The sequence below is a fragment of the Pipistrellus hanaki genome, assembly GCF_964339955.1.
Source record: "Pipistrellus hanaki genome assembly, chromosome: 11".
Classification (NCBI taxonomy): Eukaryota; Metazoa; Chordata; class Mammalia; order Chiroptera; family Vespertilionidae; genus Pipistrellus; species Pipistrellus hanaki.
In genome coordinates, this window is record NC_140513.1 from 56,757,320 (window position 1) to 56,784,447 (window position 27,128).

Here is a 27,128-nt window from a genome sequence, read left to right on the forward strand (position 1 = left end):
CACATTACCAAACCTGAAGTTGTTTATTGCTTATAACTGGGTTTCTAGAACCTACAAAAACCTTCTTTCCCTTGAAGCCAATGACCCTAAGACAGGCTCAGGAATACATCTGGCAGCAGTTCCTCTGATCCCGACTCCCCCCCTCAAGTCCTACTCAGCCAACTCCCTGGTCTCTGCACTGCAAACTTACTAGTCAGTGAGGACATGGAGGTTTTCAAACCTGAATGTACACCAATTCACACATCTCTGAGGGTTTTGTGCCTGCCTGGGGATTTAAAGGGGCAGCAATTTTTAAATGTTATGATTAAGACTATTACTTTTCTTATTACCCTCTTAAGGTTTTTTTTTTTTTGTTTTTTTTTTTACAATGTTCTGCTCTATCCAGAGTGGCTACTTGTTAATAGAACTTTCAGCTTTTCCCCTCAGCTTCCAGGCTCTAATCCACTGACACAAAAGTGGCCAAATGTATCTGTGACCCAGGAGGATCGTGTGTGTGTGTGTGTGTGTGTGTGTGTGTGTGTGCGTGTGTGTGTGTGTGTTGGAGGTGACCAGCCAAGGTGAAATGATGAAGACAGGAGCCTGGAGTCTGAATCTAGGTGGGCTGGATGCTGCCCAGTGGGAGGGGTTAAAGACGATGCTGGCCTAAGGTGACCAGACGTCCCACTTTTGGCGGGACAGTCCCGATTTTTAAGAATTTGTCCCTCGGCATTTTAAAAAAGTCCCGATTTTTGGAAAGAATGCACGACAAGCTAGGGAACGGCGGGAGAACGGGAAGGGAATATATGGTTTTCGGCGGCCATGTGGCTATTTAGCCACGATGAGTTTTATATTATTTTTTTTTAATTTTATAATGTTAAATTTTAATAATAAATAATTGCTGAGAACTGATTATTGAGAACTGCTTATCAAAGTTCGCAATAACGAAAACATTTTGTAACTGTCTCTCAGGCGATACACATCGTACTTTGCACTAGTAAGCTAGTTAAACAAGTGATGTCATTACAAATCAGCTATTCAGATAATTTAGGTAAGTAATTTATGTATTTATTTCATAACTACATAAATTTTCTTGAATTTAGCAGACAGTACCCGTATTATTTATATTTTACAGTGGCGGCAAAAAGTCTCGCGCCGGCCTTCAAAGTGACACTTACGACTTACGTTACAATTAAGTGTTGAGACTTTGAAAGCCATTTTATGTGTGAACTATAATTTAACAAATTCTTGAGAAAAATTTCATGACCTTTTAAACGACAGCAATCTACTAAAAAAAAATTCACTCAAATGAGAAATATGCCAAAAAATAAAATAATACTATACATAATACTTTTATTTATTATATTTGTAAATTGTACTTATGTTAAAGTTTTAAAAAATATATTACAATACTATTTTTGCGTTCTATGAAAATTTTTGTTGCTCCATATAGACCAAATTTTTTATCAAGAACTCCCCTCCCCCCCTAAATGGTGTCCTGCCTTACCAATGTTAAAATCTGGTCACCTTAATCTAGGTGGGCTGGATGCTGCCCAGTGGGAGGGGTTGAAGACGGTGCTGGCCCTACAGTCAGGCTGGGAGCTGGGCGCCGTCCCAGCCTGTGAAGAGCCTCCCCTCAAACTGCAGATGAGCAAGCAGCTCCCTCTCCCGCGAGGGCTGCAGGCGGGCCAGCCTGGCTTTGCAGAGGAGCCAGCAGCGATCCTTGGCAGAGCGGGGTGTTGCTCTTCCTGGTGGGGCTCCTGGAAAAGTTAACGCGGCTCGTTCAAGTGCACAGCCGAATCTGGCACCAACCGAGCGCCCAGCAAACGGTCTCCGCTACTCTCACTGTCATAAGCCCGTTAGTTACCTCGGGGATGGGGGTGGGGGGGACCCAAACCCCCGGAGAACCGGAAAAATCTGCACGCGGGGCGGGACGCGGGAACCCCGATTTGGGGAGGGGGGCGGCGGCGGGGCGATCCCGCGCCAGTAGCCAATCCAGCGGACCCGGGGAGGAAGAGGAGGAGCCAGAGCACACCGGACCGCAGTGCTCGGTCCCGCGCCGCGCGCTTGATCCGGCTGCTGCGCGTCTCTCCCCTCGGCGTGCCGATCCCGGAGCCTCCCCCTGGCGCAGACATGGCCTCAGCGGCCACCCCCACCGCCGTGAAGGTGAGCTTAGCGGTCCTGGAGGCCACGGTCCGCCCCCTGCCCGCTGCGCCTTCGCTCCCGCCCGGGGGACCGCGCGCCCCGCCTGGGTGCCGGGCCAGCGCCCCCCGCCGAGCCGAGGCGGGAACGGTCTGGGGCGCTGCACCGGGACGGGTGCGCCCGGGGGCGGGGAGCGGGCGGGTGGGGAAGCTTGCATGCTCGCCCCCTCCACCTCTGAGCTCAGCTGCACCCTCCCCGTTGCAGGGTGTGGGCAAGCCCCTTGGAGAGGGGCTGCAGGCAGAGCTCCGCCGCGCGCCAGCCTTTCCCGGGGGGTCCTGCCTTCCCCGGGGGGCGCGCCCGGGTGGGGCGTGCAGGGTGCCTGCAGCTCGGAGCCTGTCCCCTCGTGCTTCCGCTCCGATTCCGCTTTCTGCCCGCCGCCCACGTGGGAGAACTGTGTGCTTGCTCTTTTGCAAGCTTCCGGCTCTTCCCCCTCCACCCCCCTCTCTCTGTCTCTCTCTCTCTCTGTCTCTCATCCTGACGTAGGCCTTCCCCTGAAGTGTCCCCTGCAGCACGTTGCTTCAGGCAATCTGACTTCTGCAGCACCGACCTGGAGTACGGGCAGCTCCCTCTGTGGAGGCCTCTGGCTTTAAACGGCTTTGTTTGCGATCATGCAAGTCAGAGATCGGTTGCATTGTGCTCTAGCCCTCGTGCAGCTCTCCGTACTAGAGACCTTTGTGCGGTGGGATCCTCTGCCAGAGGAGAGTTCTGAGCCCTCCTCCTTCCCCCCCCCCTCTCCCCCCTCCCAGCTTCCCTGGGGCTTAAACACTCCCGGCCTGGCTGGTGTCCTGGGAGAGGGTAGAGTTGCAGTGCCTAAGGAAAAACTGATAAAACTTAAGATCTCTTCTCTGTGTATGATTGGCTGGGAAGTCAGATAACTGGAGAAATTCTTGGCCTATGGGGTGGGGAGGAGGCCCGCCTCCTTTACCCAGGTTTCTCTGGGTTCCTCGCTTTGTCTTCTCACTTCTCGGGGAGAAGGCAAATCTCTGCGGTCCCGGTGTTATCAGTCAGTTACAGTGACTGCTCGTTTATTAGGCCCGGGCAGCTTTTCCTGAAATAGTTGTGACAGGGAGTTGGGTGGGGAGTGGTGCAGTCACACCTAGATTTGAAACTCCTTTGATCATTTTGATAAGAGAATTGCGATCAAAAATACCTGCAGAACACTCCTCCCTTACCAGTAAGGGGGCGGGGGGGAGGGGGGCGCAGAAAGAGTTTTTTGTGTGTGTTTTTTTAATTGATTTTTTACAGAGAGGAAGAGAGAGGGATAGAGAGTTAGAATCATCAATGAGAGAGAATCATCGATCAGCTGCCTCCTGCACACCCCCTACTGGGGGATGTGCCGGCCACCAAGGTACATGCCTTTGACCGGAATCGAACCCAGGACCTTTCAATCTATCCACTGAGCCAAACCGGTTTCGGGGAGAAAGAGTCTTAAGGAAGCTCCTGTGCTAAGCCAGTTCCTTAGGTGCCCCTGTATAAAGTGGGGATTACTGCAGGGCTTGCTGGGGTGCTGAACCTTGTTCAATGGGAGTGTTTCTGAGTGGGGGAGCTGAGATTCAGTTTGGATATCTCTTCTCCAAAAATTCAGTAACGATAGGCGTGGTGGCCTCCCGTTGTTCAGTGGGCAGGCAGGAAATCTTGCCCTGACAGGAATACACTGAGAGAAATACTAAAAGCAGGGAGGGGTGGTGTTTAAGACAATCTCCGGTTAACCTGGCTCAGCATTCTTCTCGCCACACAGCCTCCCTGTAAAAGTGGCGCAGTGCGTGTGAGTGCAGAGTGGGCCCGGCGTGGCACTGTGGTGAGCGCCTGATGCAATGTGGAATGATGTGTATTTTTGGCCTCGGCGAGCTGCTGGATATAAACCTAAGAAGTACGCATCGTGCTAGGCCTGCCTGCTACTTTCTGTCTTTTGAGGTTAGACAGCCTTTGCTGTTGAGGATCCATGATGCCAACACCAACTTCCCCTGGCTGCTGAGGCAACATCCTGTGGAGAGAGCATGAGATGCTAGTGTCCAGAGCAGAGTAGGCTGATAAAAAAAACCATGACCTGCTCCCAGATCATAGAGCTGGAAGGTTCCTGAAGATCCGAGAGCCACAGGAACCCCTTTTTGCGGATAGGAAGCTGAGGCCCGGAAAGGTCAGCTAAGGTGCCCAGCATTATACAGTCGGACCTCGATCAGTGGTCGGCAAACCACGGCTCAGGAGCCACATGCGGCTCTTTGGCCCCTGGAGTGTGGCTCTTTCACAAATAATACCACATGCAGGTGCGCATGTACAGTGCGCGTGTGCAGAAGTTGGTTTTTGGCCTGGGCGAGTCTATTTTGAAGAAGTGGCTCTAATGGCCAAGCTACACTCAAAGGGCCAAAGAGCCACCACATGTGGCTCGAGAGCCAAGGTTTGCCGACCAGGGACCTAGATAGTAACAGAATTGGGCCCAGAGTCTGACATCCCACCAACTGGATGTTGTGAGATGTTACTGAGTCCCACCTGTGGCCTCAGTGCCCCGTTTTATTGTGTGAATACAGAGATCCTGCAGCTTTAAGAGAGAGGGATTGTAGAGCGAGTGCAAGGAGCCGGCTGCCTCCCTGTGCCCACTGGACGCTGGCCCCTGTGGCCAAGAGCAGCTGTGTCTGCGAGAACCTCGGGCATCAGCCTGGGCAGGTGGCATGCTAGACCATGCAGGGGGCTGAACAGGTCTTTGTCCCCCAGCCAGGGCATTGTGGAGACCTCCTTCAATGGATGTGTGCGTGGGTCCTCCAGGCAGCTGCCCAGCTTTTGCTCTGGGGGATTAAAAGTAAGTCCTGTGTACTATGGTTGCTGTGACAGGGAGGGGAAATGGCCCCATGGTAGGTGGGTTAGTGAGCCGTTAACAAAATGGCCTTCAGGGGAATGGAATCAAGACTGGAGAATGGGTTCTTACGCTCACCTCTTGGCTGTGTGTGGCTGGTCAAGGCCTTCAGATCCAAGGTCTGGAAATGACACTCGGAAACTGAAGGACAACCCACACACCCTAACTGGAAATGACCCAGGAGCCTGTATTTCTTGCCCAGGGACTCGGGGGCATTGTGGTCGGGACAATTCCCGTCTGTAGGACTGCCCTGAGCAATGCAGGACAGAGAGTACTTCTTGGCTCTTCCCCCACGAAATGCCAGGAGCACTCCTCCAAGGCATCTGGCAGCCAGGAATGTCCCCTGGGTGCCAGGCGCCCCCTGGAGAGCGGGGTACAGTGGTTGAGGGACCTGGGCTACGTCCCTGAGACAGTCTGCCTGGAGAGGAGCGGGAGCAGCACCGTCTGTGTCCTGTTCACAACGAAAGCCAGAGAAAGGGCTTTTGTTGTTACTGTTGTTGCTTTTTTTTAATAAATCTTTATTGCTCAGATTATTGCAATTGTTTCTCCTCCCCCCTCACTCCCCCATAGCTCCCTTCCACCAGGTTCCTGCCCCACCCTCTGCCTTTACCTCCCCACCCCCCCCCATTGTCCTAATCCAGCACCCCGCACACCCTTTTCCCACTGATAATTATCAATCCACTTCCTTTCTTTGCCCCAGATTCTATTATATTCACCAGTTTATTCTGTTCCTCAGATTTTTAGATTCACTTGTTGATAGATATGCATTTGTTGATCATAATTTTTATCTTTTTTCTTCTTCCTCTTCTTAAACAATACCTTTCAGCATTTCCTATAATACTGGTTTGGTGGTGATGAACTCCTTTAGCTTTTTCTTATCTGTGAAGTTCTTTATCTGCCCTTCAATTCTGAATGATAACTTTGCAGGATACAGTAATCCTGGTTGTAGGTTCTCACTGTTCATCACTTTGAATATTTCTTGCCACTCCCTTCTGGCCTGCATAGTTTCTGTTGAGAAATCTGCTGAGTCAAATGGGTGCTCCCTTATAGGTAACCAACTGCTTTTCTCTTACTGCTTGTAAGATTCTCTTTGTCTTTTGCCCTTGACATTTTAATTATGGTGTGTCTTGGTGTGGTCCTCTTTGGATTCCTCTTGTGTTGTTGTTGCTTTGAGGAAGGGCATTTGGATTCTGTTAGTTTTTGCTCCAGGTGGGAAGGTGTACAGGACAGTGACAGATATGAATGCTTTATTTTCATTTGGTTCTCATAATTATACGAATTTCTTACCTTCCCTTATTCTGGCAGAGATATTTCGGGGCTTGGTTCCAGACCACCACAATAAAGCAAGTTGTAATCTGTTTGTGGGTGAGGGGGGGGTCTTACCTTCCATTTGTTAAACCTACAAGATCTGTGAAGTGCAGTAAAGTGAAGGACAGTAAAAAGGAGGCATGGCCCTAGCTGGTTTGGTTCAGTGTATATAGCCTCGGCCTGTAGACTGAAGGGTTCCATTCTGGTCAAGGGCACATGCCTGGGTTGAGGACTCCTTAATTCTCAGTAGGGGGCGTGCAGGAGGCAGCCAATCAGTCTCATATTGATGCTTTTATCTCTCTCTTTCCCTCTCCCTTCTCTGAAACAAATAAGAATATTTTTTTAAAAAGGTGTGCCTGAAGGTACTGGTGAGGAGCCATGTGCAGTGGACCCTAGATGGATAAGATGGATAACTGTGATTGTAATCATGGTGTTCTAGTCTGTGCTACAGACGCTTCCAAAGCTGTGGTTCTCAAAGGACTCGGTGCATCTGCACCCACTTGGGGGTATGTTAGAAATGCAGGTTCTTGGGCCCCACCCCAGTCCTACTAAATCTGGAGCCCTAAGGGGTGTGGCCCAGCAATCTGGGCTTAGAAGAGCCCAAGTCTATTCAAATGCCCACTAAGGTGTGACAACCACTGCCCCGGGGAGCTTTGAAAAGGCTGAGCATCTGCTTCCGGTGATTCTTCGTGTACTGGTTTCCTGTGGTTGCTTTAAGGATGACCACAAACTGGATGGCCTAAACCAATGCAAATGTGCTCTCTTGAGCATCGATTGATGCTCTGCCTTTTTGTTGCACTGCCTTTTCCAGCCTCCAGAGGTCACTGGCGTTCCTTGCCCCTTGACCTGCCTCACTTCCCTTTTCTCCTCCCTCTGCCTCCAGCATCACATCGACCTCTTCCTCTTGTGATCATCTTATGAGGACCCTTGTGGTTGCATGTAGGGTCCGCCCAGATAATCCAGGATAATCTTTAATCACATCAAGTAATGATCGCAGCTTCTGGGAATTAGGACGGGGCTGGTAGGATCTTTCTCAGGGGCCTTTCTTCAGCCTGTGATGCTCTGCGAGCCCTGATTTTAGAATTTCACCTAGAGCAGGTGCTCAGTTCTGGCTGCGTGTTGGATCCACCTGCGGAGCTTTAAGAAAACAGACTGTGCCTTGGCCAATTCATTCGCATTCCTGGAGTCTGTGGCCTGGGCTTTGGTATTGAAATCTCCCCGGTGAGTCTTGTAGCTAGCAGCTGACCCAGGGGGCATGCTGGGAGGGATTCTGCTGTCCTCAAGGGAAGGTGAGCGTCAGAGAGTACATACAGTAAGCTTCTCAGAAAATCCTCAAAAAAAATAATGGACTGTTTCAGGAGGGATGTCTGCCCATTAGAATAATACCTTGACTTGGCAAAGGATGTTACTGTTACAGAAAACCAAAGAAGAACAAAGCAATACCAGAGAGATGGAGTGACATTTATTACGCATGGGGGTCCAGAGGAAAATGTCTCTCAAATTCTGGGCCCCAACATGCAGGAATTCTCCCTATTTATATGATTTTACCGTCTTTGTCTCCCAAATACGGAGTGTTTCCGGCCCCTTTTGCAAGTTCTTAAAGAGCCCGCATGTGCTGGGCCTAGAGACCTCAACCAGAGGCATGGCCTGGCACCAGCACTGATAACCTTCTCTGGGGAAGGTTTAATGGCCTCACTGAAGTGGGAGTAGTCTTAGCAAGCAAGAATTTACAGAAGCCAATTGAGCAGGGTTAAAATTCCAAACAGCAGTTTTCATAGAAGATGGGTGCTTCATTATGAACGTAGTGCTACTTATTTGTGTGCTGGGGCTGCCATAGCAAAGTCCCACAGACTGGATGGCTTAAGCAGTGCTGGAGGCTGGCAGTTCAAGATCAAGGTGTCAGCAGGTTGATTCATCTGAGGCCTCCTTGGCTGGCAGGTGCCGTTTTCTTGCTGTGACTGGATGGTCTTCCTTCTGCGTGTGTGTCCTGGTCTCTTACAAGGTCACCAGGCATAATGGATTCCCCCCCACCCACCCACCCACCAGAGACCTTGTTTAACTTCCTCTCTTCAGAGAGCTTATTTCTAAAAACAGTCACCTTCTGAGGAATCAGGGGTTAGGACTTCATGGTATAGATTTGGGGGACACAGTTGAGCCCATGACCATCACCCCCAGGGGTGGCTTACAGATGGGTTATCTTGTCAGGGGTGGAGCCACCAGCTATCTCTGTGGACATTATCTCGGGTTTTGAACAGACATTTTGGCCACTTTCTCCTCACACAACTGGGCTTCTGGGGTTTTGCAAGGCCCTGGGAGGCCTCCAAGCCAGCTTGGCTCACTGAGAAGGGTTCTGTCTGCTGCCCTTGCCAGACTGGTCAGCGGCGACCAGAGCTGAAGGACTGAGCACTCAGGTCCGGGAGTGCTGCCCAGCTCTCTTGCTGGAACACTCAGAGGCAGGCAGCCCACCGCCTGGCAGGAGCTGGCCTCAGCTGCTCAGGGCTGTGGTGTTTGGGAATGCCATCCTGGAGGACTGGGTTCCTTGGGTAGTGTGTCCTGGCCTAAAAGTGAAACCAGGGTGGGTATGTGAAATCTCCTGGGTCCAGGCACCAGGGGACAGAGAGGAGAGGGGTTTGTACGACTGAGCCCTTCCAACATTGCTGGAAGTAGCCATTCTGCCCAAGTACGCCAGCATTTCAACAAAATGCTTTCCTAGTCTCAGTCACATCCTCTCTTAGGAAGATTGGCTTGGTGTTGTGTCAGTGGGAGAGTGTGGAATGACACTAAGCTATGAAAATCTGGCAATGATCTTTAAAAAATATAAATATATTATTGATTTTCTACAGAGAGGAAGGAAGAGGGTGAGAAAGTTAGAAACATGGATGAGAGATAAACATCAACCAGCTGCCTCCTGCACACTCCCTACTGGAGATGTGCCCGCAACCTGACTGCAATCAAACCTGGGACCTTTGAGCCCGCAGGCTGACGCTCTATCCACTGAACCAAACCGGTTAGGGCCTGGCAATGATCTTGATTGATCAGGGGTCCCTATTCAGAGTTTTTTCTTGTGTAATGAAGTCCTGACTGGGCAGAAATGGCCCCCCAAATTCCATCTCAGCGCTGGGACACGTTTCTTGGGCAGCCTGGGATTGCCTGGATGGGGGCTGATGCTTCTGGCCCACGAGGCCTAGTAAGATCCTGTCCTTGCTTCCTGAGTGTGGATGAGGTCATTGATGAGGAGCTGCCCCACTCCCGGCCCTCCCCGGGGGTTCACTTAGCCACCCAGAGTCACTGTTTCTAAGCTGGCTCTGTGACCTTCGGCTAGAACTTGACCTCTCTGTGCATCAGTTTTCTCATAAGATGGAGAGAAAGCTTTTCTGCGAGGGGATGGTGTTATAAATAAAGATTCCCAGGGGGTATTGGGAGGTAGCACGTCTTCGTGGTCAAGCATGAAAGGCCGGGGTTGCTGTTCCAGTTTGGCTCCTTGTGATTAGCTCTTGGATAAGTCTCTTCCGTTTTATTTTGTTTCTTTTCAATTTTTTTTTCAAAGCTTTTTTTTTCTTGGTGTTTATTTTTTTTTTTTTTGCATTTTAATTTCTTTATTGATTAAGGTATTACATATTTGTCCTCATCCCCCCCATTATCTCCCCTCCTCCCCCCCCCCCCTCCCCTCACTCCTATCCTCACTCCCATGTTGTCTGTGACCACTGGTTAGGCTTATATGCATGCATACAAGTCCTTTGGTTAATCTCTCCCCCTTACTCCCACCCTCCCCTACCTTCCCTCAGAGGTTTAATAGTCTAATCGGTGTGTCCCTGTCTCTGGATCTGTTTTTGATCATTAGTTTATGTTGTTCATTATTTCCCATAGATGAGTGAGATCATATGCTATTTATCTTTCTCTGACTGGCTTATTTCACTTAGCATAATGCTCTCCAGTTCCACCCATACTGTTGCAAATGGTAGGAATCCCTTCTTTTTTAGCGCAGCATAGTATTCCATTGTGTAGATGTACCACAGTTAAAATATATATATATATATATATATATATATATATATATATATATATATATATATATATAAAATTTTTTTTACAGAGAGGAAGGGAGAGGAATAGAGAGCTAGAAACATCGATCAGTTGCCTCCTGCACACTCCCCACTGGGGATGTGCCTGCAACCAAGGAACATACCCTTGATCAGAATTGAACCTGGGACCCTTCAGTCCGCAGGCCGATGCTCTATCCACTGAGCCAAACTGATTAGGGCATGTACCACAGTTTTTTAATCCACTCATCTGTTGATGGGCACTTAGGCTGTTTCCAAATCTTAGCTATGGTGAATTGTTCTGCTATGAACATAGAGGTGCATATATCCTTTCTGACTGGTGTTTCTAGCTTCTTGGGATATATTCCTAGAAGCGATATTAGTGGGTCAAATGGGAGTTCCATTTTTAGTTTTTTGAGGAAACTCCATACTGTTTGTTCTCCACGGTGGCTGCACCAGTCTGCATTCCCACCAGCAGTGCACGAGGGTTCCTTTTTCTCCGCATCCTCACCGACATTTGTCCTTTATTGATTTGTTGATGATAGCCATTCTGACAGATGTGAGATGGTACCACATTGTCGTTTTGATTTGCATCTTTTGGATAATTAGTGACTTTGAGCATGTTTTCATATGTCTCTTGGCCTTCCTTCTGTCTTCTTTGGAAAAGTGTTTGTTTAGGTCAGTTGCCCATTTCTTGATTGGAATGTTTATCTTTCTGTAAATTTACATTCACTGTAAATGTTGGAGATTAAAACCTTATCAGTGATAACATTGGCAAATATGTTCTCCCATGTAGTGGGCTTTCTTGTTGTTTTGTTGATGGTTTCTTTTGCTATGCAAAAGCTTTTTATTTTTATGTAGTCCCATTTGTTTATTTTCTCTTTAGCTTCCATTGCCCTAGGAGGAGTATCAGTGAAAAAGTTCCTTCTGCATACATCTGAGATTTTGCTGCCTGTGGATTCCTCTAGTATTTTTATGGTTTCCCCGTCCTATGCTTAAGTCTTTGATCCATTTCGAGTTTATTTTTGTGTATGGTGTAAGTTGGTGGTCTAGTTTCATTTTTTTGCATTTATCTGTCAAATTTTCCCAACACCATTTATTGAAGAGACTGTCTTGACTCCATTGTATGTTCATACCTCCTTTGTCGAATATTAATTGGGCATAGTGGTTTGGGTCGATTTCTGGGTTCTCTATTCTATTCCATTGATCTATATGTCTGTTCTTGTGCCAGTACCAGGCTGTTTTGAGAATAGTGGCTTTGTAATACAGCTTGATATCTGGTATTGAGATCCCACCTACTTTGTTCTTCTTTCTCGGGATTGCTGCAGCTATTTGGGGTTTTTGTGTGTTGTTTTTTTTTTTATTCCAGATGAATTTTTGGAGAGTTTGTTCTAGGTCTGTGAAATATGCTGTTGGTATTTTAATGGGGATTGCATTAAATCTATAGATTGCTTTGGGTAGTATGGACATTTTGATGATGTTGATTCTACCAGTCCATGAACAGGATATGTTCTTTCATCTGTTTATGTCTTCCTCTATCTCTTTTTTTCAGTGTCCTGTAGTTTTTTTGCATATAAGTCTTTTACCTCTTTAGTTAGGTTTATTCCTAGATATCTTAATTTTTTTTTTTTTTTGTATGATGATAGATGGGATTGCTTTTTTAGTCTCTCTGTAATTTCACTTTTGTTGTATAGAAATGCCATAGATTTCTTGGTGTTGATTTTGTATCCTGCTGCCTTGCTAAATTCACTTAAGTCTAATAATTTTTTGATGGGGTCTTTAGGGTTTTCTATGTACAGTATCATGTCATCTGCAAATAAAGACAGTTTCACTTCTTTTCCAATTTGGATGCCTTTTATTTCTTCTTCATGTCTGATCGCTTTGGCTAGTACTTACAGTACTATGTCGAACAGGAGTGGTGAGAGAGGGCATCCTTGTCTTGTTCCTGTTCTTAGGAGAAATGGCTTTAGTTTTTGCCCATTGAGTGTGATGCTGGCTGTGCGTTTATCATATATGGCGTTTTTGATGTTGAGGTATGATTCTTCTATTCCCACCGTGCTGAGTGTTTTGATCAAGAATGGGTGTTGGATTTTGTCAAATGCTTTTTCTGCATCAATTGATATGACTGTGATTTTTCTCCCTCAGTTTGTTTATGTGATGTATCATGTTTATTGATTTGCGGATATTGTACCATCCTTACATCCCTGGGATAAATCCTGCTTGGTCGTGGTGTATGATCTTTCTGATGTATTGCTGGAACCGATTTGCTAGAATTTGTGTTCATGAGGGATATTGGCCTGTAATTCTCTTTCATTATGTTGTCTTTATCTGACAATCACCAGAAGGTTCAAATGTCGAGTTGCGGGGGCCTGAGCCATGTGCAGTGGGCGTTTTGCACCCACCCCCCAAAGTGTCACTGAAGGGCTCTGACACGGAGACGTGCGGTTGCTATGGGTTGGTGGGAGCCACGCTTGCCTTGGGTCAGAGAGTCACAGGCGCTTAGTGTGGCCTCGTGTGTGCGCCTAGAATCAGGGACCCTGCCTGTGCCACGCTGAAACTGAGAACCCACTGGTGGGTGCCAAAAATCAGAGTCCCCTGTTGCGTGTCAGGAGTCAGAGGCTCCTTGTGTCCATGCCGAGAATTGAGTATCAGAGACTCTGTTGCTTGGTGCTACCTTGCACTGAGAATCAGGTCCCTGTGTGCACATGCGCCAAGAATTGGAGTCGCTGGCTCATAGTGTGCATGTACTGGGAATCGGGGATCTCAGGCGCACGTAATGAGGTACAGAGTCTAGTCCCTGGTGGTCAATGCTGCCTCTTGGGTGGAGATTCAGGGTCCCCGATCTGCCTGGGAGACCGGGTTGCTCAGTCGCACTGTGTTGGCAGGAGGTCCCCTTCTGCCCTGTGTGCGCTTGCCCTGAATCAAAGTCAGGTGGCACTGCCCCTTAGTGTGGGCGTGGGGTCTGGTCACGCGGGTGTGCACCGTGGAGAACAAACTCCCCGTGTCCATCTGCCCAGGCTCAGATTTGGCGCTGCCCTCCTGTGTGGGCGCAGGGTCTGATCGTGGGGAACAAACGCCCTGAGTCCGCACATCCAGGTTCACATTCAGCGCAGCCTCTCTGCTCAGGTGCAGGGTCTGGTCCTGGGGAACAGACCCCCCGGGTTCGCACCCCCAGGCTCAGACTCAGCGCTGTCTCCCTGTGTGGGTGCAGGACCCAGCCTCAGAAATCCGTCTCCCCAAGGTCGTGGACCTGTGATCAAATTCAGACTGCCTCCCTGCCTGGGCGCGGAGGCGGGTCGCAGAAAACAAACTTCCCGTGTCTGACATGAGGCTCAAAGTCAGGCAGAGTGGCCAGTGCTCTGTGTGTGCAGAAAGCCTTCTGTGGGGCTGGGGGCTGGTAGTTTCTGTGTCTCTGCTGTGGGGTTGGCGGGGGAGGGGAATTGGCTTTGGCCGAGTGCCTGCAGTCCTGGTGTCCCTGGGTCTGCAGCCGTGATTGTGGGTGTTTTACCAGAGCGGCTGTAGGGTGCTGGTTTGCTTCCGAGACCAGACTGGGTGTTGGCGAGGCTAGGATTCTAGTCTCAAGCAGTTCTGTTCTTCACGATGGCGTGGTCTTTGCCACTGGTGTCCTCGCCAGAGTGTTCGTGGCGGCAGCGGGGTTTTGCCATCTAAGACTGCCTGGATTGGCAGCCCCTGGGAGAGCTGCAGGGTCTCACTGTCCCTGTTTTACTCACACACCCACATACACACACACACACACACACACACACACACACACACCTCTGTCGCTCCCTCACTCTCTCACACACTCTCCCTCCCTACCTTCCTGCCGGTCGCCATCTTCTCTCTGCCTCCTTTCAGTTTTGTAAAATGGGTGTAATATTATGGGGTCTGTTCCGTAGGACAGTTGTGAAAACCAAGAGAAGTAGGCCACAGAAGCACCTACCGTAGTGCTTATAACATAGTGCTTCAGACACAGTTCCTTTTTTTTTTTTTTTTAAACCAAAGCAGAGTTGAATTTGGAAGTTGCAGGATTATGCCATCCCTGCTTCAGAATTTCATCCTCGTGGTGCTTCGCGTGGAGCCAGCAGGTGGCGACATTGCCAAATCTGGGCACCGCTGGCCTCCGTCTGCAGCTGCAGGAAGTGGTTAGAAATTCAGTCCCCTGGAGTGGCCAGCGCTCAGTTGCTATACTTGTTCCGTGTCCCTCACAAGATCAATGTTTGCATGAACAATCCGAGCCGGTGGGGTGAAGGGATGGACACGCCTGCAGATATTCCAGGACCAGAGACCACATCCTGGGCTTTCTGGCTAGCAGTGGCAGCCCTTGGTTCCATGCCCAGGACTACCTGTTCCTGGGAGGGCCGAATTACCAGCTACCTAACGCAGCGTTGTCATGGCCTCAGGGTAGTGGGACTGAAGCTCGGGGGGTGCTGAGGGTGGGCTCGAGGGCACTGAACTTCAGCAGGATCCCCATTGCCCTCTCCTACGAGCTTCTGCAAGGCTGGGCTAGCTTGCCTAATCTGAGAACAAGGTTTCAAAAACAGTCCAGGCTCATTTTGACGTATGAGTCTGAGAGTCTGCAGTGTGAGATGCTATGGCCCAGAGATCACCCAGAAATAACCAAGTCAAAGTGGTCATAAGCTGCTTTTTGTTGTTTTGGGTTTTGTTTGTTGTTATTATTTTTTTAGGGGGGAGTGGGGGGCAGCAGGAGGGGTGCGGGTTGTTTGTTTTTGCATAGTAGAAGTTTTCGTCAGTGATAGAATCCCTGAAGGGTAAGTAGACGGGGAGTAATTTGAGTCAGCAGTTCGGTTCTGTGGTTTGGGGTGATGGCTTGTTATTCCCCTATGATGTGTGGTCCTTCAGAGGTACTCGAAGTGAAGGGGAACATGGAGAAGCCAGGCCAGATAAAGGGTTAGGATTGCATAAAACAGTGTGATTTAAAAAAAAAAAATTTTTTTTTCTATTGAACTGGCATGATTTATGGGTTTTGTTTTTTTTTTAAGTTTATAGTTTATTAGTTCTCTCGCAAAAAAATCTGCACAACCATCACAGATAGTCACCGAAGAATCTTTACTCCTTCTTTTTGCCAGCACCAACATTGGCCTTAGCAGTCCCCCTGACTTTCTTCATCCTGTTCTTGCATTCCTTTCTCTGTTTTCTTGAGGTCTTCTTCTTCTCATATAGGCCATGTCGTGCAAGTCTGTGTTTGGGTTCATTTTTCTTTGCGTAATCCAAGGAATCATAAATCATGCCAAAGCCAGTGGTCTTGCCACCACCGAAGTGGGTTCTGAATCCAAACACAAAGATGACATCAGGTGTGGTCTTATACATTTTGGCTAGTTTTTCCCGAATTTCTGTCTTGGGTACTGTTGCCTTCCCAGGGTGAAGGACATCGATGACCATTTGCTTCCGCTGAAGTAGTCTGTTGGTCATGAACTTCCTGGTCCGGATGGTTACCATGTCGTTCATGATGAAGGTTTAGCTTCCAGCAGCCAGGGAGGAAAAGCTGGCATGATTTAAATGTACAATTTACATGAACATTTCTGTTGTTTTGGAACCTGTCAGTGTGACAACTGTGATTTTTAAACCTGTAACTGTGCTACCTCGTGTGTGGTTTAGACTTGACTGTGGTTTCAGTAATGAACCACAAGGTGGCACCAACTTCAAAAACTGGGTTAGCCCCAGTGGTTGCTCAGTGGTTGAGCTTTGACCTATGAACCCGGAGGTCCCGGTTTGATTCCCGGTCAGGGGTCAGGGGTCAGGGCACGAGTATGGTGGCGGGCTGGTCCCCGGAAGGGGAAGAGGGTGTGCAGGAGGCAGCCAGTTGGTGGTGTTTCTCTCTCATCCATGTTTCCGTCTATCCATCTCCCTTCCTCTCTCTCTAAAAGTCAATAAAAACATTTTTTTTAAAAAACTGGTTTAGCCACTTAAGGAAGTTGCGGGGAGGCAGAGTTCCAAATCATGTAGCAGGCAGCTCTTCAGCAAAATCTCACCAAATTGCCCTTATTTTCTGTTTTGTTGACTTTTTTCCTCCAGGAAACTGGGGACGAGAGAGGTAACCCTTTCCCCGCATTAATTAATTAATTTATTTTAAAAAATATATATATTTTATTGATTTTGTACAGAGAGGAAGGGAGGGAGATAGAGAGTCAGAAACATCGATGAGAGAGAGTCATCGATCAGCTGCCTCTTGCACATCCCCCACTGGGGATATGCCCGCAATCAAGGTACATGCCCTTGACCGGAATCGAACCCGGGTCCCTTCAGTCCCCAAGCCGACGCTCTATCCATTGAGCCAAACCGGTCTCTGCTCCCCGCATTAATTTAAATCAGCTTGTTTTAAACTCAGTTGCTATACTTGTCCTGTGTTCCTTGCAAGATAAATGTTTCCATGAACAGTCCGAGCCAGCTGGGTGAATGGATGGACACATTGCGGTTTCCCATCTGAAAATTATTCAGATGTTCGGTTAAACCTTAACTCACGATTTTTCCCCCCTCAAAGAGCTCCTTTCTCCCACTGAGTGAAGATTTTACTCAAGTGACCATAGAATTAAAACATTGAAAAAGAGTGCTCAGGGCCCTAACCAGTTTGGCTCAGTGGATAAAACGTTGGCCTGTGGACCGAAGGGTCCCAGGTTGGAGTCCATTCAAGGGCAATGTACCTTGGTTGCAGGCACATCCCCAGTGCGGGGGGGGGGGGGGGGGTTGTGCAGGATGCAGCTGATTCGATATTTCTCTCTCATCAATGTTTCAAACTCTATATCCCTCTCTTTTCCTCTCGTAAAAAAATCAATATATATATATTTTTTTTTTAATTTTTTTTTTAAAAGAGTGCTCAGGTCATTTTCCAATGGGTTTCTTAGTCAAGTGTCATCTCTCTTGCCGGTTGCTGACAATTTAAATATTCTTTCTCCTTTAGGAAGTAGCAACCCGGAGGGCAACCTTCCTAACCACTTCACTTATCTATTTTTTTTTTTTTACTAGCTGGCCCGCTGATATTGTATTTATCTTTGAAATTGTTCTTGCTTGTGTATCTTAATCATCAAGTTAGATTGGTCTCAAGGATGTTAGACTCTGGAAAATGCAATATGACACTGGAATTTTATTTTATTTTATTTTTTAAATATATTTTATTGATATTTTTACAGAGAGGAAGAAATAGGGATAGAGAGTTAGAAACATCAATGAGAGAGAAACATCAGTCAGCCGCCTCCTGCACACCCCCTGTTGGGGATGTGCCCCCAACCAAGGTACATGCCCTTGACTGGAATCGAACCTGGGACCCTTGATTCCGCAGGCTGGTGCTCAACCCACTGAGCCAAACCAATTAGGGCACGACACTGGGAATTAAAAAAAAAAATTATAGCTACCTTTGAATTACTCACTTACTTACACGTATATATGAATGACATTTGTGGATTTCATAAATGTACACGAGGTTGTGATTTTTTTATGCCATTCTATCTGTGGTCCCCTACAACTCCAATTTTAGTGGCCCAGGAAAGAAAATCTCTCGTGTTTGTTTAGCTAATGGAGTGATGAGGAGAAATCATTATGAAGTGACCATCCCAGGAATCTTTTGAACCTTCTTTATTCCATAGTCCACTTAGTAGAGAATAAAAAATTGGTTATAGAGTATTTTCTGCGACCTCAGTTGCCTATTTTTAGGATTGGTTTCCTGCTTACGCTCCATAGAGTATCTTTCTGTGCTAATTTGTTATTCAGATTATCAGCAGTAAATGTGGTCAAGTCCAAAAAAGGTGACCTACGTTTCGGTTATTTCAAATGTGTGTGGAAGGGCTGTTCATCGGTAGCTGTAGGTTTTAAGAAATAGCTGGCAGGAATGGAAAATGAGCAGGCGAGGAAACGGGTTTCCTTCTAATCTTGTTTCTGATGGAAACTGGTGAACTGTGACACCTTTTTGTTGCCTCCCGCAGATCGGAATTGTTGGTGGAACCGGCCTGGATGATCCGGAAATCTTAGAAGGAAGAACCGAGAAATATGTGGACACTCCCTTTGGCAAGGTTAGCACCCAGTTGATGGAGACATACCAGCTGGCTTGATTTTTTTTTTTTTTTTAAGTTTAAAATAATTGCTGTTGAAAAAGGGGGCTAGGAATCCGGTCAGTGGGTTCTACCGGCGGAGACAGTGTCTCGAAGGGCGCCCTGGCCTTTCTCATATTAAAAGGACTGCTGCTTTGCATGTGGAAATATGTCTGCTCCTTCTTCCTTGGGGAGCAGGAATGCCTCCATAACATGCTACATGAGAGGAGTTCTCAGGGCTGCCAACCTTACAGGAGAGGTTGAGTAGTAGTATAATTCTCCTACATCAAAAAACAAACAAACAAAAATAAAAAAGTACTGCTGCTGAACGTGTGCAAATTACTTCTCAATTTATATTCCTAGAAGCCACACACTCATTTTAGACATAGCACCTGTACCCCTTCATTCTCTGCATTTAAAACGTTTAAATCAGCTTCTAACCTGGGGAAGACAGGCATGTCACACTAATGTAGGAGAAAGACCCTGGGAGGAAGCAGCATTCACAGTAAGCCCTGGCCCAGAGGGAGATTTCTTGGGATTCGTCACAAGACTGCACAACTGGGAATATCATAAAACCCTCCTTTTCTATTAAAGGGAAGCTGTTCCACCGGGCTGCTTCCAAACATTGCAGTTTCCCATCTGACTCTGAAGTCCCTGCAGCTGACAGTCCCAACCACACCCTCTTTCCCAGCGAGCCCCTAGGCTGAGTTTTGCTATAAGCTTGGCTCACTTCTTAGCCTTCTGTTTTCTCGAGCCTCTAGGTCAGTGGTCTGCAAACTGCGGCTCGCGAGCCACCTGCGGCTCTTTGGCTCCTTGGGTGTGGCTCTTCCACAAATAATACCATGTGCGGGCACACACGTACAGTGCGATTGACACTTTGTGGCCCATGCGCAGAAGTCGGCGTTCGGCTCTCAAAAGAAATTTCAGTCGTTTGTACTGTTGGTATTTGGCTCTGTGGACGAATGAGTTTGCCCACCACTGCCCGAAGTTCTCCAAACCTTTCTCTGCTTTCCCTCAGGCCACCCCGGGCCATCTTCTGGTTGATGAACCGAGCAAACAGTTCCAGTGCTCAGTTCTTACTTCCACCCACGCTGCTCTCACACCTGACAGATACCAGCACAGCTGCATATATATATATATTAATATATTTTATTGACTTTTTTACAGAGAGGAAGGGAGAGAGATAGAGAGCTAGAAACATTGACGAGAGAGAATCATCCATCAGCTGCCTCTTGCACGCCCCCCACTAGGGATGTGTCCGCAACCAAGGTACGTGCCCTTGACCAGAATGGAACCTGGGACTTTTCAGTCTGCAGGCCGGCGGCGGCGCTCTATCCACTGAGCCAAACCGGTTTAGGCTGGCACAGCTATCTATGATATCTTTGATCAGCCTGCTGACTGAGTCTGCTGAGGTGCCTGCTCCTAATAGGTCTCACTAAACGGGACCTTGCCAGGCGCCTGAGGCAGCCTTCCAATTCCTGTGCGTCTGCCTGTCGAGGCCTCCGTGCATATTTACTGGGTGACAAGTCATCACATCCAGGCTCTGCTTTGAAGTGTCTGGTCCCAACTCCCAGGTTTCCATGGAACCTGTCACGGTGGAACCGGTGAACTGGCAGCTTGTTGGTTATTCATCCGTGTTTTCCAAATCACTGAGTTGTAACCTTTATCCCATCTGTGCAGCCTTCTGACGCCTTGATTTTGGGGAAGATAAAGAACGTCGATTGCGTCCTCCTGGCGAGGTAAGATGTTTTAAGCTTTTGGAATGCTGCTACTGAGGGAGAATGTGAATTTGGCTTAAACCCTGGAAAGAGTCCTGGTGCCTGGAAAGAGTTTCCTGTGCTGGTGGGGCCGACGCGTTTCAGTCGCCTTTCCCTCACCGCTCACGGCGTGCTGGGCAAGTTGGACTGACTCATCTCTCACCCAGCGCCTCCTGAGGCTGGGAAGGTGAGAGCCATCCCGCCAGGGACAGGATGAACTTGACTCAGTGACAGGATGAACTTGACTCAAGTTGAAGCTCTACCAATGAGAATGTTTTCTTCTGTTCCATTTGCCTTTTTTCACTATTAATGAAACAAAGTAAAGCTGTTTCCTTCAGTGGCTGTCGCTCTAGTTTGTGTTTGCGGGGAGCTTGGGGCCCCTGAAGTGGTTTCCCTGTGGTTTCTGGGTCCTTGTTATCTTCAGCAAGCCCGTAGTGTTCCTGGTTATGGGGGGGGGGAGAACGATCCTTGGTTTCCCGTGGTTAGAAATTACACCTTTGTCTGTTGCTGCATAACAATTAACCACACAGCTAGCAGCTTCAAACAGTACACAGCGTTTCTTAAAACAGCCTGGTGGTTGCGGGGTGTCAGCTCAGCTCCGTCTGCTGCTCTGGGTCACACCAGGCAGAGTGAGGGCTTATTCCCACCCTGAGCTCCAGATCCCCATTCCAGTTCACGTGGCAGAATTCAGCTCCTCCAGGCTGTGCACATTCTCTGCCCTGGGACCCTCTGCCTGGGCAGTTCGTGGGCTGGCAGCCCTCCCTGACAGGCCCCCCGGGCGGGTCTCTGCTGTCAGGGTGAAGCCTCACGGTGGGAGGGACCCCCAGCGGCTCTGCTGTATCCCATTGGTTGGCATCAAATCTTGAGTCCACCTGCAAGGTGTCTGCAGGATTGGTTTCCTCCGAGGGCCCGGAGGGAAGGGTCCGCTGAAGGCCTCTCTGGCTTGTAGATGACCCTCTTCCCTTGTCCCTGTGTCTTCACACTTGCTCTCTGCGTATCTCTCCAGGTGTTCTCTTCTTGGAAGGATGCTATTTCTGTTAAATTAGGGCCCTCCCTAATGGCCTCATTTTAACCGAATTACCCTGTTGAAGACCCTCCCTCCAAATATGGTTGCATTCTGCTGGTCCTAGCGGCTAGGAGTTCAGCATGGGGATGGAGGGGGCCATGGGGGTCATGCGTGAAGCGACCGGTTCTCAGACAAAACCTTCTAATGCTTCCAAGGCTTTAGTAACTAATTTGGGTGGCCCGGCAGAAGGAATGGAGAGCTTCACCTGGAAACTTGAGCTTTTATTTCTATGTGGAGTCTTTCGTGTTTTCCGTGTTGGGGATAAAAGACCAGATGCCTCTGGTTGGGGGGCTTGGTGTCCCATGGGGTAGACACAACTCAGCTAACTGGAGAGGGAATTCTAAGTCAGTTACTACCTGCTCTTTTTTTTTTTTTTTTTTTTTAATATATTTTATTGATTTTTTACAGAGAGGAAGAGAGAGGGATAGAGTTAGAAACATGGGTGAGAGAGAAACACCGATCAGCTGTCTCCTGCACACCCCCTACTGGAGATGTGCTCGCAACCAAGGTACATGCCCTTGACCGGAATTGTACCTGGGACCCTTCAGTCCGCAGGCCTGAAGGCTCTATCCACTGAGCCAAACCGGTTTTGGCAGTACCTTCTCCTGGTAGGAAAATAAGGACACAGACTCAGAGCAGCGCTTTAAAACCAAATGGCTTAGACTTAGAGTTGGCTGGTCACTGCCCACCCTCTTTTCCCCCCTCTGCCAGTGAATGTGCTTTCGTGGGAAGGGCTGTAAGTGGGTTTTCTCCTCTGACACAATGAGATCGTGCTGCTCTCTCACCGACCACATTCGCTCTTCTCCCCGCAGGCACGGGAGGCAGCATACCATCATGCCTTCCAAAGTCAACTATCGGGCGAACATCTGGGCCCTGAAGGAGGAGGGCTGCACTCATGTCATAGTGACCACGGCTTGCGGTTCCTTGAGGGAGGAGATTCAGCCCGGTGATATCGTCATCGTTGACCAGTTCATCGACAGGTATGCCGTCCTCTGCACCGCGGAAGGCGCCTGGAAGACCGTTCCCCGCTCAAGTGGACAGTGTGTGGGAGTTAGGGGGGAGGGTGGGGCAGACCCAAGGACTTTTGTTGTTTTTTTTAAATATATTTTATTGATTTCAGAGAGGAAGAGAGAGAGAGGGAGAGGGAGAAACATCAATAATGAGAGAGAATCATTGATTGGCTGCCTCCTGTACGCCTGACACTGGGGATCAAGCCCACAACCTGGGCAAATGCCCTGACTAGGAATCGAACCGTGACCTCCTGGTTCCTAGGTTGACGCTCAACCACTGAGCCATGCCAGCCGGGGCCCACAGACTTGTTTTAAGCTTTTTAATTGTGGGATTCTTACACGTATACCAAATAGAATAATCACCGTTTCAACATTTGTCAGTTCGCTGCCTTTTGTAACCTTAAAAGATAAGGACTCTTTAAAAAAGAAAAAGTTACTTACGGTAATATTTCCTTAGTATTGAGTGCCCAGGCAGTGATTTCCTTGTTCCTCTTGCCTCACAAACTTCCTTTTTCTGGTTGATTTGTTAACCAGGCTGCCGGTTACTCACGAGTGTATTGATTGATAAGCTTCTTTGTCAGGAGATCCCCACCCCCTGGCCTCCTCTCTCATCCTGGGGAGTCCCCCACGAGCTGGATGTTACTTTTTGCATCCCCAAAAAGTCATTTGGCGTCTTCCCGTCTCCTCTCATTACCAGAAACCAGAGGTTTGCTCTGGAGGCCTGATCAGAACCAGGTTCGAGGTCTTGGCGGAAACCCCCGCCTGTCAGGAGGCACACAGTGTCTGATGGTCTTCTCCCGCTGTCGGTCCACAGCTGGTTGGGGAACTAGGGATTGTTCGTTATGTACACAAGTAAGATGTACTGTTCCTTGACCCCCAAAATTAAGCAGTAATGGGCTGCCGAGATCCTGGGCTGCTTCTGCCGTTAGAAGCAGTTGAAGAAATCACAAGGGAAAGTGGGAATCTCGTGGGGAATCCTCTCCTCCCCCCGCCGCCCCATTCCTGGTGGAAATAACCGCCTCCCAGGGTGCCCTGGATGGAGACGGGTGACTGCGCTCTGCACCCTGATCCAGAGCCGTGGGGAGAAGTGCCGAGGGGCGTGAACTATTTGGTGGTTCCTACCAGAGTCCCCCCTTCAGTCACCCAGACCACCCACTGTCTTCCTGCTCCTCCCCTCGTTACCTCTGAACTTGCTGTACCCAGAGCCTCTCCTCCCTCTTCTGTCACGGGAGGAAGGCTGAGTCAGCCAGCTCTGTGTGTCTGCTGCCTTCCCGGGATTCGTTGTAATGTGTCGCCCATCATCAGAAGGATTCTCGATTGTCTCCCTATGCAACGAAGCTCTCGGGTAGACCCGTGGGACATGGAGCATTCTGTACATTAGAAATGGTCGGAGATCCGCAGTTTCATGTGGTTCCACCTAATACGTAACAGGGGTAGACTGAGATCATTCCACGCTCCTCCCATCCCATCATTTCTCCTATCATTTTTGAGCCCCTGACACTATATATGTATTGTTTGCCTTCCCCTGTCTGTAATCATAAAAGCGTAAAATGCTAATAAGACTGAACATCCTTCGGATGAATCTGGGGGATGCGAGGGAAGCCGGTGCCAGCAGTGGGGGAAGGAAGGCCTCCTCGGGCCTCTGGTAGAATATAAACCACCTGCGGGAAAGACCCTCCTGTTTGCCGCTTTACCCCTCACGCCCACAGCACTGCGGCCTGTGTTTTTGGAGTGATTGAATGAACGTGATTACACCAAAGGCGAGGGAGCCGGAGCTCTTGTGTAGGGGACATCATCCCAGTCTGTACGGCTGTCCAAGTACCAGTGTTTGGGGATGATGGCTTAAGAAAATGGTTGTACTGTGATGTTGGTTTGATTTTTAATCTTCACCAAGGATATGTTTATTAATTTAGGGAGAGGAAGGGGGAGAAGAGCGAGAGGGAGAGAGAGAGAGAGAGATAGATAGAAACATCCATTGGTTGCCTCCCATACACACCCCAACCAGGGATCGAACCCGCAACCCAGGTATGTGCCCTGATTGGGAATCGAGCCTACAACCCTTTGGTGTGCAGGATGATGCTCCAACCAACAGCCACCTGGTCAGGGCTGTGCTATAGCTGTTTAAAATAGCAGAGTATTGCCAAAACCGGTTTGGCTCCGTGGATAGAGCATCGGCCTGCGGACTGAAAGGTCTCAGTTAGATTCCGGTCAAGGGCATATACCTTGGTTGCGGGCACATCCCCAGTAGGGAGTGTGCAGGAGGCAGCTGATCGGTGTTTCTCTCTCATCGATGTTTCTAACTCTCTATCCCTCTCCCTTCCTCTCTGTAAAAAAAAAAAAAAAAAAAATCAATAAAATATATTTAAAAAAAATAAAATAGCGGAGTATAGAACTCCATATTCACAAGGATCCGGATTCCTCAAGCGTTACAGATGGCATCAGAAGGGAAAGGCTGATGTGGGAGTCATTGGTTACTTGTGTGGTAGCTAACCGTGCACTGTCATGCTCCTCACAGGTGAACGCAGAGGTTTCACATGCTGGCTCCCAGACCTTCCCCTCACCCCCACTTACTCATCAGGAAAGTCCCGCGGTGCGCACAGGGTAGAGCCGGGCGGAGGGATGATGACGTCAGGTTATTCCCCCTCCCAAAGACACGGCCTGGGGCTTCCCCTCCGGTTCCCATCTGGAGATATTGTTTCCACCCTCTCAGGCCCAGCCGGGAAGTTCAGGGACACCCTGAGACCGGTGGCATCACCACCCCAGCCTCTGGGGCAGGGTGGGCTTTCGCAGCGGGAATGGGGGTTCCGGGTCCAGTTTGCAGGGAGCCTTCCCTGAGCATTCCCGGCAGCTGCTGCTGACGTTCTTCCTTGGTCTCGCAGCGTCCCGCCCGCCCCTTTTCACCCTTGGTTGAGGAGGTACCTACCTCTTCACAAGGAAGAGAACACGCTTCCTCCCCCCCCCCCCCCCCCCCCCCCGTGCACCCCGGCTGTCCAGGCAGAGGGGGCAGCCTCTCCCTGTTCTCACCGCCTCCCGGGACAGCCTAGCTGTGAATAGGGATGCTGGTGAGCTCCCCGTTTTGGAATTCCTAGGAAGTGCCACCGGTCCATCCTGTTGGCCGCACACAAGGGTAGTTTCCCCGGATGATTAAAGTTGAAGAGATCTTGGCCATTGTCTAATGAGTGGGACCTGTGGGGTTTGGATTCCGGTTTCTCTCCGAAGCCGATGACCTCAGCCATCGCTCACACACGGACTTCCAGCCCCGCCCTGTCCCTCGGGAGCCATCCTGGCTGCAGGACAGGGTCCCAGAGACACCTCAGGCTTCGTGATGGAAATTAAATTAGTCCTCTCGATCGCCTTCTAACCCCATACTCCTCCTTCTCCCAAGCCCCCCATTCTTTACTTGGTGAATTGCTAATTGGTGAGCCTGGCCCTGACCTGCACCCCATGGTCCCTGCTGGGAGCTGTCACCCTCCACCCACTCAGTCTCCGAGCACTGCTGGGCCTGCCTGGAGACCCCCCCCCCCCCCTCCTCTGCCCCCTCTGTCCCCGTGTGGGTCAGCTCTTCACGGAAAACCCCTTCGCCCTAACTTGACTCCCTTCAAAGCTAGTTCCCATACCGGTCCCTAAAACTATACTAGAAACAAAGATACCGGCAGAAGGGTTCCGAAAACCATGTGGCCAGCCGGCTGCTACCTCCTGGGGGGGCTTCCCCTCAGATCTGATCATCGGGGTGACAGCAGTGAAAACCACCTGCTAACAGCAGACCTCAGCATTCGCTGTGTTTGCGGGGGCGGGGGAGAGGGGTTTCCCTAATTCTTCACATAGAATACCTCACTCAGCTCTTCCTGCAGTTTTTTGTCATTTCGTCCTCGTTCCTTTTGTCATTGATGTCGATGATCTGGGACGTGTACTTTAAAATGTCACCTTTGGGGTGGCCTCTCCCATTTGCTTTTGTACTTCGGACCCCTGCTCATTTTCCTCTGCCCAGTAAAATATTACTGTTTGTTATTCTGATTACATCTACGTATCTGCTCTTCTGAACATGAAGGCATTCTTTTTTTTTTTTTTTTTAATATATTTTATTGACTTTTTTACAGAGAGGAAGGGAGAGGGATAGAGAGTTAGAAACATCGACGAGAGAAACATCGACCAGCTGCCTCCCGCACACCCCCCACTGGGGGATGTGCCCGCAACCAGGGTACATGCCCCTGACTGGAATCGAACCCAGGACCCCTCAGTCCGCAGGCCGATGCTCTCTCCACTGAGCCAACCTAGTTAGGGCTGAAGACATCCTTTCATTCTGAAGTGAAGGGGAATGTTGAGCTCTGGCCACCTCTCAGGGGTTGCTAGGCCCTGGGTAATTGGCATTGGTGTACCTATTGCGGTGGAGATGGTTAGAGCTTTTCTAACCATCTGACTCGTTGACGTTTAAAATACCCATGCCTTTCCAACCAGCCTTTCCTCTTGCGCATCACAGTCCTACGAGAAGCACAGAACAGAGAGTTTTCCTAGCCGCCTGCTTGCACCGGGATGTGTGTGTGCCGCTCACGGGACGAGCAGCCTGCGGCAGCGGTTGGCAGCCATGCTGTGGGGTGCCCTGCAGCTGTAACTGGAGGTTTTGTTTGTTTGTTTTATGTTTTATTGATTTTTTTTTTACAGAGAGGAAGAGAGAAGAATAGAGAGCTAGAAACATCAGTGAGAGAGAATCATCGGCCAGCTGCCTCCTGCACACCCCCCACCGGGGATGTGCCTGCAACCAGTGCACATACCCTTGACTGGAATCGAACCTGGGACCCCTCAGTCTGCAGACCGAGGCTCTATCCACTGAGCCAAACCAGTTTGGGCTGTAACTGGAGTTTGTTAGAGCTTCCTGTGGGGA

General features: G+C 49.2%; 2 protein-coding genes across 2 annotated transcripts in view; one reads left to right on the plus strand and one right to left on the minus strand.

Moving 5' to 3' along the window:
* Positions 1-1,991: 1,991 nt before the first annotated feature.
* Positions 1,992-27,128, plus strand: part of MTAP (methylthioadenosine phosphorylase) — a 56,793-nt gene continuing 31,656 nt past the window's right edge. The window contains exons 1-4 of the mRNA XM_084898124.1: positions 1,992-2,142; positions 18,312-18,398; positions 20,097-20,155; positions 22,052-22,219. Coding sequence (XP_084754250.1) covers positions 2,110-2,142; positions 18,312-18,398; positions 20,097-20,155; positions 22,052-22,219 — 347 coding nt within the window. The 5' untranslated portion in view covers positions 1,992-2,109. The remainder of the gene's footprint in view (positions 2,143-18,311; positions 18,399-20,096; positions 20,156-22,051; positions 22,220-27,128) is intronic.
* LOC311630280 (small ribosomal subunit protein eS24-like) lies at positions 15,360-15,875 on the minus strand. Its single transcript, XM_084899144.1, has one exon. It carries the CDS (start codon positions 15,841-15,843, stop codon positions 15,445-15,447), a length of 399 nt encoding a protein of 132 aa, XP_084755270.1. The 5' UTR covers positions 15,844-15,875; the 3' UTR covers positions 15,360-15,444.

Bases quoted from the DNA above. Each gene is read 5' to 3' on its own strand.
- LOC311630280 (XM_084899144.1), bottom strand. From the start codon at position 15,843: ATGAACGACATGGTAACCATCCGGACCAGGAAGTTCATGACCAACAGA.